Below are 17,498 nucleotides of genomic sequence, written 5' to 3'. Positions count from 1 at the left end.
TTACCTGTCCCAGATTATCTGTTTTTTTTTTTTGGCACAAAAATTGAAAGATGTGGCATGTCTTCTCTGGGTTTTATATCTACATTCGTTCTTCTGGTGTGGTTAGAAAACACCTTGGGGATTTCAGAAAAGTAAAATGTATTGATCTAATCGATGAAGTCAAAATTGCAAATTTGTCTTAGATTACCTGAAATCACCCTATATAGTATGCTATATCATAGTGTTCATTACAGTATATTCATTAACTTTTGTTAATAATACTATACTTATTAAAATAATTACTATAATATACTACAACTGACATGTTTACAAAAGTAAATTCTACTAACTGTTATACTATAGTATTTTTCATGTGGGCTGGGTTGACTGTACCTTTACACAGCAGGGTGTATAAATTAGACTGTAATTTAAATGTTACAATTTAATTGGACTAATTTTCTTTTCATAAAATGAAAGCGACACAGTTTTGAGTTGTCAGAGTCATTATTTATTATGCTGATGTTTGACTTTGGTGACATCTACTGTTTACTCAGCTGATTTCTCTTTTAACTACTTTTAACTATTTTTTATGACCACAGTGATTGTACTTTGGCTAATAATACTTATTAGTATTAGGTGTACCTGCTTATACTATATACAGTTTGACAACAAAGTGTACATTAAAATTGACTTCATACAGTTTTTCTCATAGTTACTTGATATTATAATATATTTATTTAATAAGCAGACATTCCAGTTCCTTATTCAAACATAATTATGTTAATGTTTAATAGAATCGGACAAACTGGGTTTAAAATGGACACATTTCTTTTCTAAAAATCGATTACTCATAACTCGATTCACCAGCCCAGTCAACGTGAGTGAGACCAGACCGTGTTGTCGATTGCCGAGTGATGTTTGTTGTCATCACGGTCTGCGTTAACGTTTGAGTGAAGTCTTTAAGATACGTCTTCAAGGCTGGTTTAAATAGTCGAGTTTAAGGACTGCATCAGTCCTTTTATTCTCGTCGAAAATTAGTCAAATACTACGAGCAGGTAAGAGACACGAGCCGAATTAGCATTTGATGACAACAGCTGGCTAACTAACGTATCATGCTAAGATTGGTACTCATCACCGCAATTTAATGCAGTTCATAAGTGCTTTACTGTCTGAATAACGTTAGATGAAAACAATCTCAGTCAGATGTTTAACAACATTAATATGTAATTAATAATGTATTATTAGTGTAGTGTATAATATCGTACATCATCTTAACATGTGGTAAGATATCATGTTTAACAAATGCTTTCTTGGTTGCACTTCACTCACTAGTTTTTTAGGTACAGTGATTATTTATGACACCCCTGCTTTTATAATAGATGAAAACAAATAAATATAATTTTCGTTACCTTAGTTTGAATAACTCATTTAGGACAACTACATGGAATTTATCATACTATATATATGAAAGTGCAATATGTTACTGATCTAATGCCTTGTTTTTAGACACATGGTGACCCATATGGACCCCACGTCTAAGTCTGGATTGAATCAGGTGTCAGATGTGGTATTTGTCATAGAGGGAACTGCAAATCTTGGTCCATATTTTGAATCACTCAGAAAGAATTACATACTACCAACTATAGAGTAAGAATCACCACCTGTTTCATTCATTCAAACAGCCTATATGTGACAAAAAACATGGTTTCTGTACTAACCTGCTTTGTTTGATGACAGATATTTTAATGGAGGACCACCTGCTGAAACAGATTTTGGAGGAGATGTAAGTTCAGTGATCTGATCTTCCACATTACTGCTGTCATTTCATATGTGACATCAATTGATAAATGTTCAATCTTTTCTTATTTAAGTATGGTGGTACCCAGTATGGATTGGTGGTCTTCAACACAGTGGATTGTGCTCCAGAGTCTTACGTCCAGTGTCACGCCCCAACCAGCTCCGCTTTCGAGTTTGTCTCCTGGATTGACAGCATTCAGTATGAGCTTTATATATTTCAATATATTTCTGTAATCTTGGCACATGTATTTGTATGTCAGGCTTTACAGACAAGTTTCCTTGAATGATCTAAGACTAGTGTATTGATGGAATTTGTCTAATATGAATGTTAAGAGCTATAGGTTTACACTGGTATTTTTGGACAGGTTCATGGGAGGTGGAGCAGAAAGCTGCAGTCTCATAGCCGAGGGTCTTTCTGTGGCCCTTCAGCTGTTTGATGACTTCAAAAAGATGAGGGAGCAAATGTGAGTGCACTTTTTTTTTAAATTCTAAGGAAGAAAATTACTATTGATTTCTTTCAGAAATTGATGATAATTCTGTATTTTCTTAATTTTTATTATTTAGTGGTCAGACTCACAAGGTTTGTGTATTGCTGTGTAATTCTCCTCCATACTTACTACCAGCCGTGGAGAGCGTCAGCTACACAGGCTGCACTGCAGACAGCCTGGTCCAGATCATACGCGATGTGAGTCTGCACTGATCTGCCTGTATTTAATCAGTACTTTAATTTCTGTCTATATTCCTGAAAATGCTGATGTCAGCTTGTTCTTGTAATATTATATAATGGTCATTTATGTTTAAGTACTGATTTTAAGTTGGTTTTAAGCTTACTTTACAGCCTGTGAAAACCCAGCTACAGTCATTTTTTTGTGATTTACTGTATCTACATAAAATCATCCTACATAATGAAAAGAACATTTAAAAAAAAAAATATTACCTTGATATATTTAATACCTATTTAGTAAGTCATGTCAAAGATTGAAATCTTTGTAAAAATGAATGAATGAAGTGTGTAGACTTGGTACTTCTACTATAATTGATGTAGTATTTAAAATACCTCAGAAGTAGCTCCTGGGGATTTCACTGCTTTTTATTTATTTATTTTTAAATGTTTTTGGGCCATTTATTTGATAGACAGTATATAAGGAGAGGACAGGAAAGTACAGGGTGGAGAGTGGGGGGTACGGGATCAGAAAATGACCTCGAGCCGGGATTCAAACTCACGTCACCGAAAGTGCGTCTGCTCCATTTGTCAGAGCACTGCCAACTACAACATTGGCTCTGACATGTTCTTGGTTTTAAATTGTAGTTTAGTTTTAGTTAGATGTAATAATAGTGCACAAATAGTAGCATTTGTTAAAAAAAATAGTTTTTAAAATAATTTTAATAGCTTCAAAACTTTCAAAATTTCACACTATCAGCCTTATTTTTGACCATATAAAATGAGATTGTGATTAAGATTTTGATCTTTTTTTTGCCGTAGCGGGGGATCAATTTTTCTGTTATTGCCCCCCGGAAACTTCCAGCACTTCGATCTCTATTTGAGCGAGCGTCCTCTGTAGCAGGGCCTCCAGAATCCGCACATCCCGACTACAGCCAAGACCCCTTTCACATGGTGTTAGTAAGGGGCATTGCACTTCCAGGTGAGAAAGAAAACTTGATCTGATTGTTTTTTTTTTACTTGAGAACCTCATAAAGCTGTTGTATTAACAGTGTTTCTCAGCAGTCCTTTGAAGGAAATTTAGATGTAGATATAAAATGGTATTTTACTGTATCAGCATTGTTGTTTCACTAATGTTTTTATTCCCTATTTTGTATATCCAGTAGCTTCTGGAGGAGGAGGTTCTGGCGCAGTTTCCCTTAAACCTGTCTTGCCACCCCAGGCTCTGCCTGTGTCCCAATCTCCTCTGGGAACTGCAGCCCAGGGTCCTCCTCAAATAAGTTCAGCTCTTACATACCAGGTGCGTCTGTCCTGGTGGAAATACTTTATTAGCAAAATGTCGCTGGTGAAATGTAGAAAATAACTTGAATCTATTTAGGTTTTCTGAGATTATTATGGGAGGTTTGTTGATAATAAGTAGTTTTCTGAGGTTTTCTGTATTTAGGATCCAAAGTTAGCACTGGTCAAAAACACCAAGTTACTCAAATATTTGCTATATACTACATCAAGGTTATTTGTTGTTATTATAACTTTGGTTAGCGGTAACTATAGTTAGGTTTTTAGTTGCAAAGCCACCAAAATGTAAGCAACAAAACAATGGTCAGTCTTTTGTTTTTGTAGGAGTTTGTGCTAGCTGTAAATAACGCTTCATTAGAGACTGTGCTGTTTGTATTTTTTCTAAAAAAAATAATGCAAAATTTTAGTTCTATTGGTTAGTAAATTTTTGCTACAGTTGTCACTGCTATTGGCAGGTAATGTCAAATGTTACTTTTGGACTTTGACTCTGTTATAGTAATAAGAGTAGTTCAAGAGTTTTTGTCAATAAGAGACCAATCTTTTTGTCTCCTCTTTATAAGGCTTTCAGTGCTAAATTTGAGGCATTTGTGTTTTTAGCATAAGGAGTGGCATTCAACAGGGCTCCAGACTAAATTTTTTATCTAGGCCACTGTAGTGGCCCCCAGCTGAAAATTTTAGGGGCACAACCAGAAAATTTAGGGGCACATACCGTAAATCAACATGCTAACCAAATATTCACATTTCTCCTAAGTAATACACTGTATTACTAATAAATACTTGGATGATAGATGCAGAAAGTACAATGTGCTGTTTTAAATTCAGTGTCACATCACAAAAAAAGGCCAAATTTACTGGTCGCACATGTGCGACTGGATGTAAAATTCAGTGGCACACTCTCAAATTTTGGTGGCAAGCTGGAGCCCAGTTCACCTTTTAAAGACTTTAACTAAGTGCTGTTATAATTTAATTAAAAAACATCTTATAGATATGGTAGATGATGATCATTTGTTTTTTTATAAAGCTCCTACTCTCTTCTCCCATAGGCAAACCCCTCTCTAAACGCGGCCCATAGTGCAGCACAGATGGCACTAGAAGCAGCCAATCAGCAGCAGAAGATTCGATGTGGGTCAAGTTGTATCTCTTTTTTTGTATCTTGCATTTTGGTCATTTCCCATCTAAACAGCATTTGTTGAATTGTTTTTGTTCGGGGTTTGTTTTGTGTTTCGCAGTCCCACAATTGGCAAATCCTCCCTTCAGTCAATCCGCAGGTCTAAACCCTGGTAAACCCAGTCTATCCACAGTTACCACAGTGTCACCACCAGTGTTAACGCAGCAACAAGTTCCACCACAGCAGCCGCAGCAGCCACCACAAGTACAGCCCCCGGGCCCGCCTGCACCCAATCAGCAGCCACCTCAGGCCCCTCAACCACAGCCTACCAATCAGACGCCGCCACCATCTCAGCCTGGCATGGTTAGATTTATTTATACTGTTACTTTTCTTCCCATTTCCCATTGCTTTCTTTTACCGACAATGCTTTTTCATTTTTTTAGCCTGCTGTACCAGCGCCTCAGCCGGGAGTGCAGCAGGGTGTTGCCAACAAAGTTGTGGCATGGAGTGGGGTTCTAGAGTGGCAAGAGGTGAGACTATAATGGTGTTTTGTACAAATATATCAATTCATCATGTCATTATAGTTCTTAAAAAAAATTTGGATGGCAGTTGTTGTCTGATATTTAGAGTCAGGCTTGTAACCCGGAGGTCACCGGTCTGAGTCTCACCGCGGGCAGGTTTGAGATGCCCTTGAGCAAAGCACGTTTCAACCTATTGCTCCCCGGCCGCTGCAGTGAATGCTCCGGGTGTGTGTGTGTGTTTACGACTGCAATGCGTTTGTTCACTACTTACTGGGGTGGGTTGAATGCAGAGGTCACATTTCGAGTTTGGGCTACCGTTTATTTGTCACTTTCACTTTTTCATGAGGGCAGATAATGCACAATTTAATACGTTTATATAATTTGCTATTTTCCTTTATCGGTTCAGGCTTAAATTACAACGCTAAATGCAACACTTGCAAAATTATGCAAGTCACAACAAGAATATTTCTAATATTTGTTGATTGATGTATTGCCATATTTGCATAATGAGTTGGTATGCTAAAGTCTTATATAAACCTCGAAACCCACTTAACCCACCTGTGACACGCATTCATTGAGTTTTCTAGGCGTGTGAATTTTTACAGAAATCATTCTGTTGCATTGATGTATTGTTGGTGATCTATTGTTTGTAATCTGTTCAACTCTTGGGAGTGGTGCCTGGGGTGCCATTAGCACAGAGTGTAATGGGATCAATGATATTGGTTGATTTTTTTATTTATTTATGGAAGAGGCCAACCCGTTTAGATTAACGCAGTGCTACTGACCACCTCACAGTGGCAATGCGATAATTTTAAAACATCTCCATTTAACAAATCCCATCAGCTATTGAAGTGTTTTTTTTTTTTGACAATGGTCAACACAAATGATCAGATAGGAAAAACACATGCATTCACGCCGCGCTATTATCATCACCATCTGGTCAATAACATGCCAACAGACCAACGCACGCTTATCAAGCGAGGCGGCGCACTCCACTGCAGAGGCCCGTCATAAGAGTTACCATCTGGATGATGAGTTCACACGGCTCACCGCACTCTATTCTCCAGCACAAACACTGCTGCCTAGCTGCAGTGTGTAAATTAAATCAATAGTAATTCTGTCGATCCGCAGATGAGTCCTGTTTCAGTGATATCATGTCTATTCAAGAGCTCTGGCACAGATCTGAACAAACGGACCGGGCCTGTGTGATCAGCCTTTGAAATCATGGAGAAGGTGGTGGGCAGCGGTCCACTTACTCGTAGGTTGCAACGTGTTTATTGACTTAAGAATGTTGCGGCCGTCCCGTTGTTACGTTGATCTCTCATTTTCTGGAAGCTGCACAGGCAGGTTGTATATTACATCGAGCTTTGAGCCTAACCATCCGTCTCTGCCAACAAGGTCTCTTTACTCTGTATGTTAACCTCTTCATCTTATTCTGTCTTTTTTTCCCGCCCTCTCCGTCACCTCTCCCTCTCTCTCCATCAATCACCGCAGAAGCCCAAGGCTTCATCCATGGACTCCAATACCAAACTGACACGCTCCCTGCCCTGCCAGGTTCAAGTCAGTCAAGGAGAGAATCTGTGAGTATGGCATTACAGCCACTATCTGCATACTTTAGGATACATAATGGAGCTGCTCAGAGAAGATGGATTTGTGTTTTGTCTTCTTTCTTGCAGAAACACAGACCAGTGGCCACAGAAACTAATCATGCAGCTTATCCCTCAGCAGCTTTTGGTAAGGCACTTTTCTTAGTTAGGAAAAGTTTTTCTCTTTTTTTATCATGTTTTTAGTAAAAGGTGTTAAAGTTCAGAAAATTTAGATCGGCTCCCTCTAAAGGTCAGAAGTAAATATGTGAAGATTTCAGATGCAAAAGTCACTAAATGCCATCTCCGTTAAAAATGAGATAATGATTTTTTACCAAAATCTGCATATCATTACTTTAAAAAACATTTAAGTGTAGTTTATTTAATGAAAAAGTGCATGCAGTGTGAACAGATGTTCATAATTTCTTGTTCACATAATTATTTCTTGCCTTATTTTTCTTCTTGCCTTTACTTTTTCCACAGTGTTCTGTAGTTCATTCAACTGCAATGAATGCAGATTTATTCTCTGTGCAAAACATTTTGTATCTGATTTCAGTTTTATGCAATTATTTAATTAATGCTTTCAAATCTTCTATTAACCTACAGTTTCATTCAAAGACATTTAAAAACTGCTTTTCAGACAGGGCTTATACACTGCAAAAAATGATGTGTTAATTTTTAACACATTGTGTGTGTCATGCCATTTAAGGCGTTATTTCATGTTAAAATAAATGAAAGGGACAACACAAGATGTGTTAAAAACAGTGACGGGAGTAATGGTTACAAAGTAATTCCGTTACTGTAATTCCACTACTTTTAGCGGTAATGAACAAGTAACAAAGTATTTTTTTTTTAAATCAAGTAACGCAGTTACAGTTTTTTTACAGAAATTTAAATGAGTTGGTAACTCGATTTACTCTATTTTGTGATAAATGAAACATGCAGACAAGACATTTCTGATCTAATGTTGCAGGACCGTGGTGGGCAGCACAATGAATAATAACACAGAAGGTGTGTTAGTATAGGGACGACACATTTAATGTGTTGTCCCTATACTAACACACCTTGTGTGTTATTTTTCATTTCGCCGCTCACCACAGTCCTACGATGTTAAATCAGAAATGTCTTGTTTGCAAGTGTTCATTTATCACAAAATAGAGTAACACAAGTTACCAACTCAATTAAATTTCACTGCTAAACTGTTATTTTCTCAGAATTGTTTACACATTATGCCTTGCAAGCACTTTGAGTAATGCAAATCTATTTTTAATCGTTGCTTCGGAGTCTTTAACCCTTTCACTCTCTTTCTTGTCTTTCAATAGACTACCCTAGGTCCTCTGTTCAGAAACTCACGTATGGTGCAGTTTCTTTTCACCAATAAAGATGTGGAGTCTTTGAAGGGGCTGTATCGCATTATGGCCAATGGATTTGTGAGTATAATTACAGTGCGAGTGCAAGCTGGAATTACCTCTTATAAACAGAGGAGCACAGTTACAGATATATCGCTTTTCAACTTCAAAACTGCACAAAAGTCTTTGCTTTATTTTTTTTAGTGTCTCCTCAGCTTTTATGCAAGGATTTTATTTTCCCTTTGCAGACTTCTAGAGCAGTGGTTCTCAAACCCCTTTGGGGGCATAAGAGGGTACCAGAGGGGGCCCCAGTTTTATGTCATTTTTTTTAAATACATTAATTCATCATACATTCTGTGTAATTAAACCTCAGAAAAGTAAAACTACTAACCAACAGCACTGCATTGTATAATTTAATCGGTAACACTTTACAGTAAGGTTCATTAGTTAACATTGGTTTACTACATTAGTTAAAATGAACTGCAATTATACAGCATTTATTAATCTTTGTTAATTTTAATTTCAACAATTACTAATACTTTATTAAAATCTTGTTAATGTAGTTAGTGCACTGTGAACTAACATGAACAAACAATTAAAAGCTTTATTTCTATTAACTAACATTAAAGGACAAGTTTGGTATTTTACACTTAAAGCCCTGTTTTCAGATTGTTTATGATGAAATAGAACGGTTTTGACTGAAATTTGGACATATGATGTTGGCCCGACAATGGGTTTAATGGTGCACTGGAACAATCCTTCCTAAAATGCATTAAACTTTCGTTTACAAAGACGTGAAACTCACCAAGTGGTCAGGGGTGTTCAATGGTATGCTCACACAAAAATCGCTTTCCAACAGGTGTTTTAGCATTCGTTGTAAACTTGTGGACCTATTTTTTCCAAACGCCTCACACCCGTACATTCTTCCGTTGAGATCTTGAATAATAGACACTCCAGCCCAGTTGGTGGCGATAATCCGCCTTTGACATTGCCATTGCAAAGAATACAAACAACTAAATTTTTCGTTCCCGGCGGCGGAGTAATACCGTACCTCACAGCACATCTAATACAAGTCAATGGAGTTAGACAAAAACTACGAGAAAACCTGTTTGTTGTGCAGCATTTTTTGTATGAGCATATCAGTGAACCTTATTGTAAAGTGTTCTCAAATTTCAGATTGTTTTATGTTTTTGTGGGGGGGCACAAAGGATTACCATACACAAGGGGGTGGTGGGTTACATGCCGAAAACTTTGAGAACCACTGTTCTAGAGCATGGGTCTTCAACTGGGGGTCTGTGATGAAACTGCAGGGTGTCGCCCAAAAATGTTTATTCACAAGCATTTTTTGTTGTTGTTGTTATAAATCCAAAACATATATACATAACGTTACAACCAATGTTCCCTTTAAGTTGCCGCATAGGCTTATTGCAGGTTCCACGTGCGGTGCAATTTTAGCCTGTGGACAAAAACAAAATATCTGAAGGCTCAACCAGCACCCACTCGGGAAGCAGCAGTAGCGACACATTACCTCTGCACCATAAAAACAGAAAAATCATATAGGCACGTTTGTATTTCTTTTAGACTGTAATTTTAGAATCAGTGTGACTTGACTACATTTCTGAACTTGGACGGCTGTTTAAAGCTCTTCAGATTTGTTGATGCTAAAGCGCTTATTTGACAGGCACATGACACCATACTATTATGACAAAACTATTGCATTTAAAATCAATGAAACCTGCGCAGTGGTTACTGATGGTGCAAGATTAATAGTCGGATTGAAATCTGAACTAAACCCAAAGATGCTGCGGATTCGTTGCATGTTGTTCTCCTGAACAAACTTGCGTAATGATCCACGAGAAAGGTAACATACCTCAAAATGATAAAGTAGCATGTATGTGTTCTTCACCCGCATCAACACACAGAGAAGGCAAAAAGACGCATTTGCAAAGCACTGACGTTTTGTACACAACCTCTATTCTCACCAGAACAGAAAGACTTTGTGACATTCATGATCAGTCATCTCCATAAACTAAAAAGCTCAGGTTCAGGTAAATGTGTAATTGTCCATCTCACAGTAAGATAAAAAATGTATTACACTGCAAATACCTTCAATAATAAGGTATGTCTTAACATAATATTGCTTTGTGACAATATTATTGTTTGTAATTATTAAAAAAACGGTAGTTCCAGTCCTTAATTCTGATTGGTGAATAGCTTTACGTTGTGCCTAATATGATAAAGCAGCTTCTCCTACCTTACTGCTTACTTAAATATCAATGTTATACACATTTATTATCAGGGGGTCCCTGCTCCATGCCTCTTTCATCTAAGGGGTTCTTGCCACCAAAAAACGTTGGAAACCCTGCCCTGTTCTAGAGAATGTGATGTCTGTAATGACACCTTTTAGCCTCTAGGGGGAATCATTTGCTTTTAAGTGTGTCTACAGTAGATTGTATTTAGCTAAGTCTGCCACAACAGAAATTTCCATCAGCAGTGTCACACCACCAACACCTCTTATGAAATAGGAAATGAATCTCAAACGAACCTGTACCCTGAAGCTAAGTCCCTTGACACAGACCAACAGATCTGTCAGTAGAGAATTACTATTAACACTGATTAAATTCAGTTTTAGGCACGCTCTGTGTCTGAAAAATGGCTACTTATTTCACTTTAATCCTCTGCACAAATACAATCATGTGGGCTCAGGCAGCTCTCCCGTCACTTTAGTTTGATGAGTGGATTGGTACCTAGCTTGATTTATATTGTATGTGTGTGTGTAGGCTGGCTGTGTACACTTCCCTCACAGTGCACCGTGTGAGGTGCGCGTGCTGATGCTGCTATACTCATCTAGGAAGAGGATCTTCATGGGACTCATTCCTAATGACCAGAGCGGATTCGTCAATGGCATTCGACAGGTTATCACCAATCACAAACAAGTACAGCAGCACCGCTCGGTAAGTCATGCACAATACAACATTTAGTATTATAAAGAGAAAGTTTGCCCTGTGCTACTGTTTCGATACTTATAAGTCACCACCCGGTCTACAATTAATCTCTTGTCCTGTTCCCAGATGAACAACGCAGCTCAGATGCAACCAGGGCAGGTCCCGCCCAATCAGAATTTCCTCAACAGACCGCCGGGTCCCATCCCCGTAACGCATGGCAACGTGCAACAGCAGGTATACCAGCAGTGCTGCCCTCCCCTGCCCTGCTCCCACTTTCTCTCTCTGGGCCTGTGCACTGACCCTGTTTATAAATCTCTTCTGCTGGAGACGTGCATGCTGTTCTAAACCTTCCTTGTCTCCTCGTCTTCTTCTCTCATTCTGCTTCAGTCTGTGGTGGTGGGCTTACCCTCCGTCAGTCAAGTCACACTGATGGAGGACCAGCAGAGACAAAACAACATGGTGAGATTCAGAAATATAATTACACGCACGCATACACACAGAGGACCGTGTTTCCTGCGAGCGCAGGATCTCACGGCTCCAATTTCTGCACTTTCAGCACCGATCTTGCGAACACACCATGTAACTTCACGAAGTGCGAAGCGTCCTCGTCAGTCAACTCGGCCCATTTTTGGAAACTGAGCCGCAGTAACAGGTTATTCAGAATGTGTCACTGTATTGATGTCACAAACCGCCGCCCACATTTACATATCAACCTGTTCAGTTTTCAGTGTCTTGGCGGGGGTGTCGTTACTCATTTCACATGAGAAGAGGTTAGCCAAACATAACAGAAGTTATTTACATATAGAAGTCTTGAAGGCCTGTTTAATTCTGAGGGTCAGATGGATGGTAGTCTCACTGTCTGCGTAAACTCTACTCGGCAACTTATTTAGCCAGAGATGCCTTTTTTGTTCATTTAAGGGCGGGTACATTTATATACATTTGAATAATTGCATCGTGATTAATTGTACAAAAATCCAGATTAGTAGAAATATTAAAATCCGTATTCAAATCGCTCCTAAAATACTGATCAGAAATAAACACCATATGCAGTACCTCTCATAGATTTCTAGTTTGCTTGCTGCTAACTGGCTTAAAAAACTGGAATATTTTTCAATCTGTATGAATATCAGTCTGTGGGTGTTCAGTCTGTGACTGAGTCTAGAGGGAGGGTGGAAAATGATCATGTAAAGCTGCTGTTTTTGGTGCAAGAAACCTCCACTTGCATTATAAGTGGACTTTTGGGAAATTGCTAAATATCTCCTTGCTAATACCTCTATTATCATTACACTGCACTCTTGCATGATATGACTCGCATTTTATTAACTCTTTCCCCAACATTGACGATGTTTGAAAAAAAGATAATTGAAGTGTAATTAATTTTTTTCGTTGGTCTCAAAATTTGGTGTTTTTGAAGAAACCTACCCATATTTGAGAGGTGATAAAAGAGAACTAATGAAGATAGGATGAAAGTCTTTTTTTTGTTTAAAAGCAGGGGGTCTGTTCTTTCATTTGATATTGTATGATTTTATATATTTAAAGAAGAACATTTTCTGGAAGGCATTAAACTTTTGTAAAAAATCATGAAAAATGCTGGTGCTGGCTGGCAACTTTTTTTAAAACACTGGCGGGGAAAGAGTTAAGGCTTGTATAATATTTTTTACCGGGTGTGCCTCAAACATCTTGAAAAGTGAAGCCTGGCTTTTGATCGCACCCTGGTGGCTGGCTGCAGTACAAGTCATAAACCCTGCCCTCTCCATGCAAACGAACGTGACTCTGCTCCAAATTAAAAAAACTTCAAGTTTCATTTTAGCTACTAGTAATTTGATGCTATAGAATGAAGGCGTGTCATTATGATTGGCGCGCGAGCATTTAGGAGGAAGTTTGATACCACGGCTCCACCTATGGCTCCACAGACGATTTCTTCTGCGCATACCCTGGCTCCAAAGTGACATTTTTAGCGAAGGGCAAACTTCCGATCTCTCTGATGAAGCCAATACGGAAGTGACTTAAACTGCAATTCATCGACTGACCACTAGAGGCTGGCTTCAAAATTCCCATAGACCCCCATGTTAAAATGCCCAACTTTAGTAGAAAATAATATGTTTACAGCCTGGTACAAAAAGTATTTTTAGTCTATATAGCTAATTTTGCCCTTCATGACAACAGTGAGGGGTGAATTTTTTTGTAACTCATTCATTTAAATTATATTAAGCCTTAAAGTCCTGCATAATTAAGGGTGTGGCCACTTGATTGATGGTTGATCAGCCACTGCTGTCACTAGAGTCGAGCTAGGCGGGTGTGGTTTCAGCAATCAGCCACCTCAGCTTCACACATGTCCCGCCTCTTTACCCATTTTTGGATATCCCAGAGGAATGCGCAGTAACGTGCAGCCAAGATGCAGACGGCAGGCACCGCCTAGTATTGGCTTCAAAAACGATCTTCAGAAACCTATGGGTGACATCACGGACACTACGTCCATCTTTTTCCAGTCTATGGTTTTTACGCAACATGGCAGCGCTCATGGTCAGACATTTTTTACTTAAATTCGTGTCCATCCTTTTTTACAGTCTGCGTGTTTTCCAGCATTTCTTTCTAGTGTTTATTATTTTTATTTAATTGCTGTGATTTTACTGTCCATTAGCTGAGAGCAGTAGCCACAGGAAACCAGCAGCCACCGGTTGGTGGTGCCCCACCCAATCAAGTAACACAAGGTCAAGCCCAGGCTCCTGGTGGCATGCTCCGCCTCACAAACCCAGGAGCAAACCCTCAACTCCGGAGCCTCCTCCTTAGCCAACAGCAACCTGTGAGTTCGTTTGACTGTGATTCACTTTAATGGCAGTTGCTTTTTTTTAATCAATAATTACTTTAACCAAACATCCCTGTTAAATTGAAATCTAAACTATTTATCCATCTTATTCTCTCCTCTCAATTTCTCTACAGCAGGGTGGGCTGCAGGGTATGCAGGGCATGCACCCTATCCAGCAGATGGGTCATCAAGCACCAGGAGGAGGCCCTCAGATGCAGCCCCAGTGGAGACAGTCTCACCAAGGTAATGCTTTATTATCAGTTCGGTATCGTTAAGTGTCATCACATCTCTGAGCTTGTTGTTGTTTTCTTAGGATCCTTCATTCATTGGTTTATAAAACATATCGTAAGTTTGTACATTTTCTCCCCATGTTTCCACAGGTCAAATGATGATGCCTACAGGTCCACGAGGTCCAGTCGCACAGAATCCTGGGATGCAACCGGTGTCCAGTGTCATGGAGGATGAAATTCTTAGGGATCTTCTTTAAGGACTACTTTATCCATCAGACTTTGCTTCAGATGTTTCATTACAAAACACATGGGGATCATCCAAGCTCTATTCCTTTAACGGTTTTTGTTAGAAGCATACGGGATGAATAGAGGTATTTAGGTGTGATGAAAGAGAAGCATTTTCATACTCATGTATTCATCGATACATTTACACACAAACACATTTATCACTGAATCCTGTGGGCGGTTTTGTTATTGTTCATTCAGTCCATGCGAATGTAGGATTTAAGAGCTAGGCTCGGTTTCATTGCTCTCTCTCTAACCATACGGCGCCTCATCCCACACCAATAAGATTAATCTATCAGGTTATTATTGTATTTTTATGAAACTTTTACTTTCTATAGATTTTACTTTTCTTAATTTGTCTTTGAAGTTAAGACTTTGTTGTTTTATGAGCTGAAATAAAGATAATTTTGTCAAGCATTTTATTGCGTAAGCTCTTACTAAAGGTACTGGGATAAGTAAAACCGTATTAGTTCCTATAGAGGAATTGTTTGTTTGTGTTTGTGGGTGTGCAAACCTGGTAGTGGTGTGTTAGCAGCCAGTAAATGACTGAAACAGGCGTAGAGTGATAGGTTGCAAAATGCTTCGTTCTGCCAAATGGTGTCACAGTGTTAAAATTAACCACTCCAATATGTCACGGACCATACAGTGGACCCCTGTGCCAAGTAGTTCTACCAGATGGCTTCGCTTGGCCATGCTTTCCTTGGCATGACACGTAATCAGGCTCACCACATAGACACATTGTGCTGTACAACTCGGAGCAGGCATGCACATTGTCACATAAGCGTTTACCTTGGATCGGTGGCATGGTGCGATATTCACAAATACGTCCATATGTGCGCAAAATGATTTTGGGATTTGTGCAGTGAGATGGACCAACCGTTGAATGTGCGGTTCTGATCCTATGTGATCAGAATTGTTAATAAGCCATCATTCTGATGTGATATCTGATAATGCTTATTTGAGACTATCCTCAGGCGTTAATTATGAAACCGATGTGATTAATGCAAGACATACTACGTATCTGTCACATTACGAATGCGTGCTCTAAATCTATTACAGGTCCAGTGATTGGCTCATTTCTTGAGAGCATGGACACGCATTCGTGAAAAATAATTAAACAGCCTCTGGTCAGAAAGCAGTCAACCGTTTTCAATACAATGTGCACATACATACATTAAAGCTCATATACAGTGTGTGCTTACGTATTTTCACATGAACACATGTGGACCGCTTACTACACAGACAGAGTCTCACTCAGACAGGAAGTGATGTTAGTCCCTGTCACCTGGGAGACAGAGACGGTTGCTAAGATACGCTGACACTGGGATCTGATTCTAAGCTTTTTCTCCATCCCTTCCTCACTTGCACACACAACACATGCACTGATAGATAGAGGCTCCTCTGTTTCACATTGATAGCTGCCGATCCCATTTGCTGCCACCCAGGTCACGTCAACATCTGAACAACTGTGGGCTGCACATTTTTTGCTTTTTCTTTGTATATATATATTTTAATCCAGTACCTTTTGTCTTTTTCACACTGTGGTTGTTTCTATTTAAAGAGCTCTGTTCGTACTTATCACATTTTGATGTGTGTTGATTCCAATTTCTTTTTGGTTATTGTCTAAATAAAGCATCAAGAGTGGCATTGCGTTAAGTAAATAGATGGTGTAGCGTACAGCGATGACTTGCGTTATGAGTAACTTTAAGAGTTTGGCTATTCTGCTCACTCATCTGGAAGAGAGATTATTGTCGCAGTTCCAGTGGCCGTATGGCTGCATTTAATCTTGCCGCGTCTGCTGTATCGACACGGGAATAAGTGGGTCACAAACCCACAGAGAGTTTGGGGGATGCTTGAACTGATTTTTTATATTTAAAAAAATCTGGCTGCAGAATCGTTGTTTTTTCCTCAGAGATGTCCATCTAAAATTGTACACAACTGTGACAACTTTCAAAATGCCACAGTTATCAGAGCTCAGGGTAAAGATGTAGGGTAGAGTTTTAGAAGATTTATGCAGTGCAGTGCCCAAAAATGAACTTTGGCAGAAAAATTTGCCAGCTACTTTATTATTTACTGGCTGTTAACCTATGCGTTGTTTTAATTTGCAATTTAAATTTTAGCCCTTATGGCAACAGGATTATTTTCAGCACAAGTTACACAAAGCTCTGAAGAAGAAAAGCAACCTAGGGAAAACTGATGGTAAGTTGCTTTCCTTATATTTCAATAGTACCCCACGGTTTGGTTTGGGTAAGGACAGGTCAGTTCACCTCACTTTGGCTTGGTTAGCTTTTCCATCGAGTTTAGTAACACTTCAGAGTGGGAGGGATTATAGGCGTGTCGTTATATTTGCGCTGCCTACTGCTGTGACATCATAAATGTGAGAGCGTTGTTGTACATTCCCATACATTCATTTATTTCTCAGTCCCCCACAAAATTAAAATTGACCATCACAAATAGATGTTTGCACATTGCGTTAATCCCTTCCTCTGTCTCACATGACCGTTTCTGTACAAACACCGGTGGCATCGGTCGGGGCGCTCCGCTGAGCTTCATTTAAGTTGAATTTAAGCATATATGCGGACGTGCGCGTCACGAATGTGCAGCCACAAACTGTAAGTCTGGAAAAAACTGTTATGGTGTTCCTGATTCTCAACCTGTGGATGTTTTGGGTACTGTGGATGTTGAGTTTGGGAACTTACAGCAAAGCACAGATGACAACAGGTTTGCTCGAGACAGCGCAAGCTAGCATGAAGGTAAAGCTAATCTTTTACATTATAGCGATGACGCTGGTAGTGATGATTCTCTCAGATCAATCAGTGATTTACAGTGTTTTCGCATCACGCTTTGGTATCAGCTCGGGTCACCCAGTGGAAAAGTAAGCTGACCTGAATCCCTAACCAGACTGTGGGGTACTATGCAATGGAAAAGCGGCATTAGT

General features: G+C 39.1%; 1 protein-coding gene across 6 annotated transcripts; it reads left to right on the top strand.

Moving 5' to 3' along the window:
* The first annotated feature begins 846 nt into the window (after positions 1–846).
* Positions 847–14,977, top strand: med25 (mediator complex subunit 25). 6 transcript variants are annotated; one of them, XM_065278290.2, is made up of 20 exons: positions 847–1,034; positions 1,486–1,626; positions 1,717–1,762; positions 1,851–1,975; positions 2,142–2,240; positions 2,341–2,461; positions 3,260–3,419; positions 3,604–3,737; positions 4,777–4,855; positions 4,963–5,204; positions 5,285–5,371; positions 6,857–6,942; positions 7,039–7,096; positions 8,268–8,375; positions 11,075–11,248; positions 11,366–11,473; positions 11,627–11,698; positions 13,881–14,042; positions 14,180–14,288; positions 14,426–14,977. In XM_065278290.2, the coding sequence occupies exons 2-20, from the start codon at positions 1,490–1,492 to the stop codon at positions 14,530–14,532; spliced, it is 2,214 nt and encodes a 737-aa protein (XP_065134362.1). In that variant the 5' UTR covers positions 847–1,034; positions 1,486–1,489; the 3' UTR covers positions 14,533–14,977. The 6 variants fall into 6 exon arrangements, with proteins under 6 accessions (XP_065134362.1, XP_073670050.1, XP_065134370.1 ...); XM_073813949.1 differs by having other exon boundaries at positions 3,601–3,737; positions 6,860–6,942; XM_065278298.2 differs by having other exon boundaries at positions 3,601–3,737; positions 14,183–14,288.
* Positions 14,978–17,498: the final 2,521 nt, after the last annotated feature.

Source organism: Paramisgurnus dabryanus, chromosome 3, assembly GCF_030506205.2.
Source record: "Paramisgurnus dabryanus chromosome 3, PD_genome_1.1, whole genome shotgun sequence".
NCBI classification, from domain to species: Eukaryota; Metazoa; Chordata; class Actinopteri; order Cypriniformes; family Cobitidae; genus Paramisgurnus; species Paramisgurnus dabryanus.
Note: the sequence above shows the minus strand (reverse complement) of the source record. Positions and strands in the feature narration are given on the sequence as shown.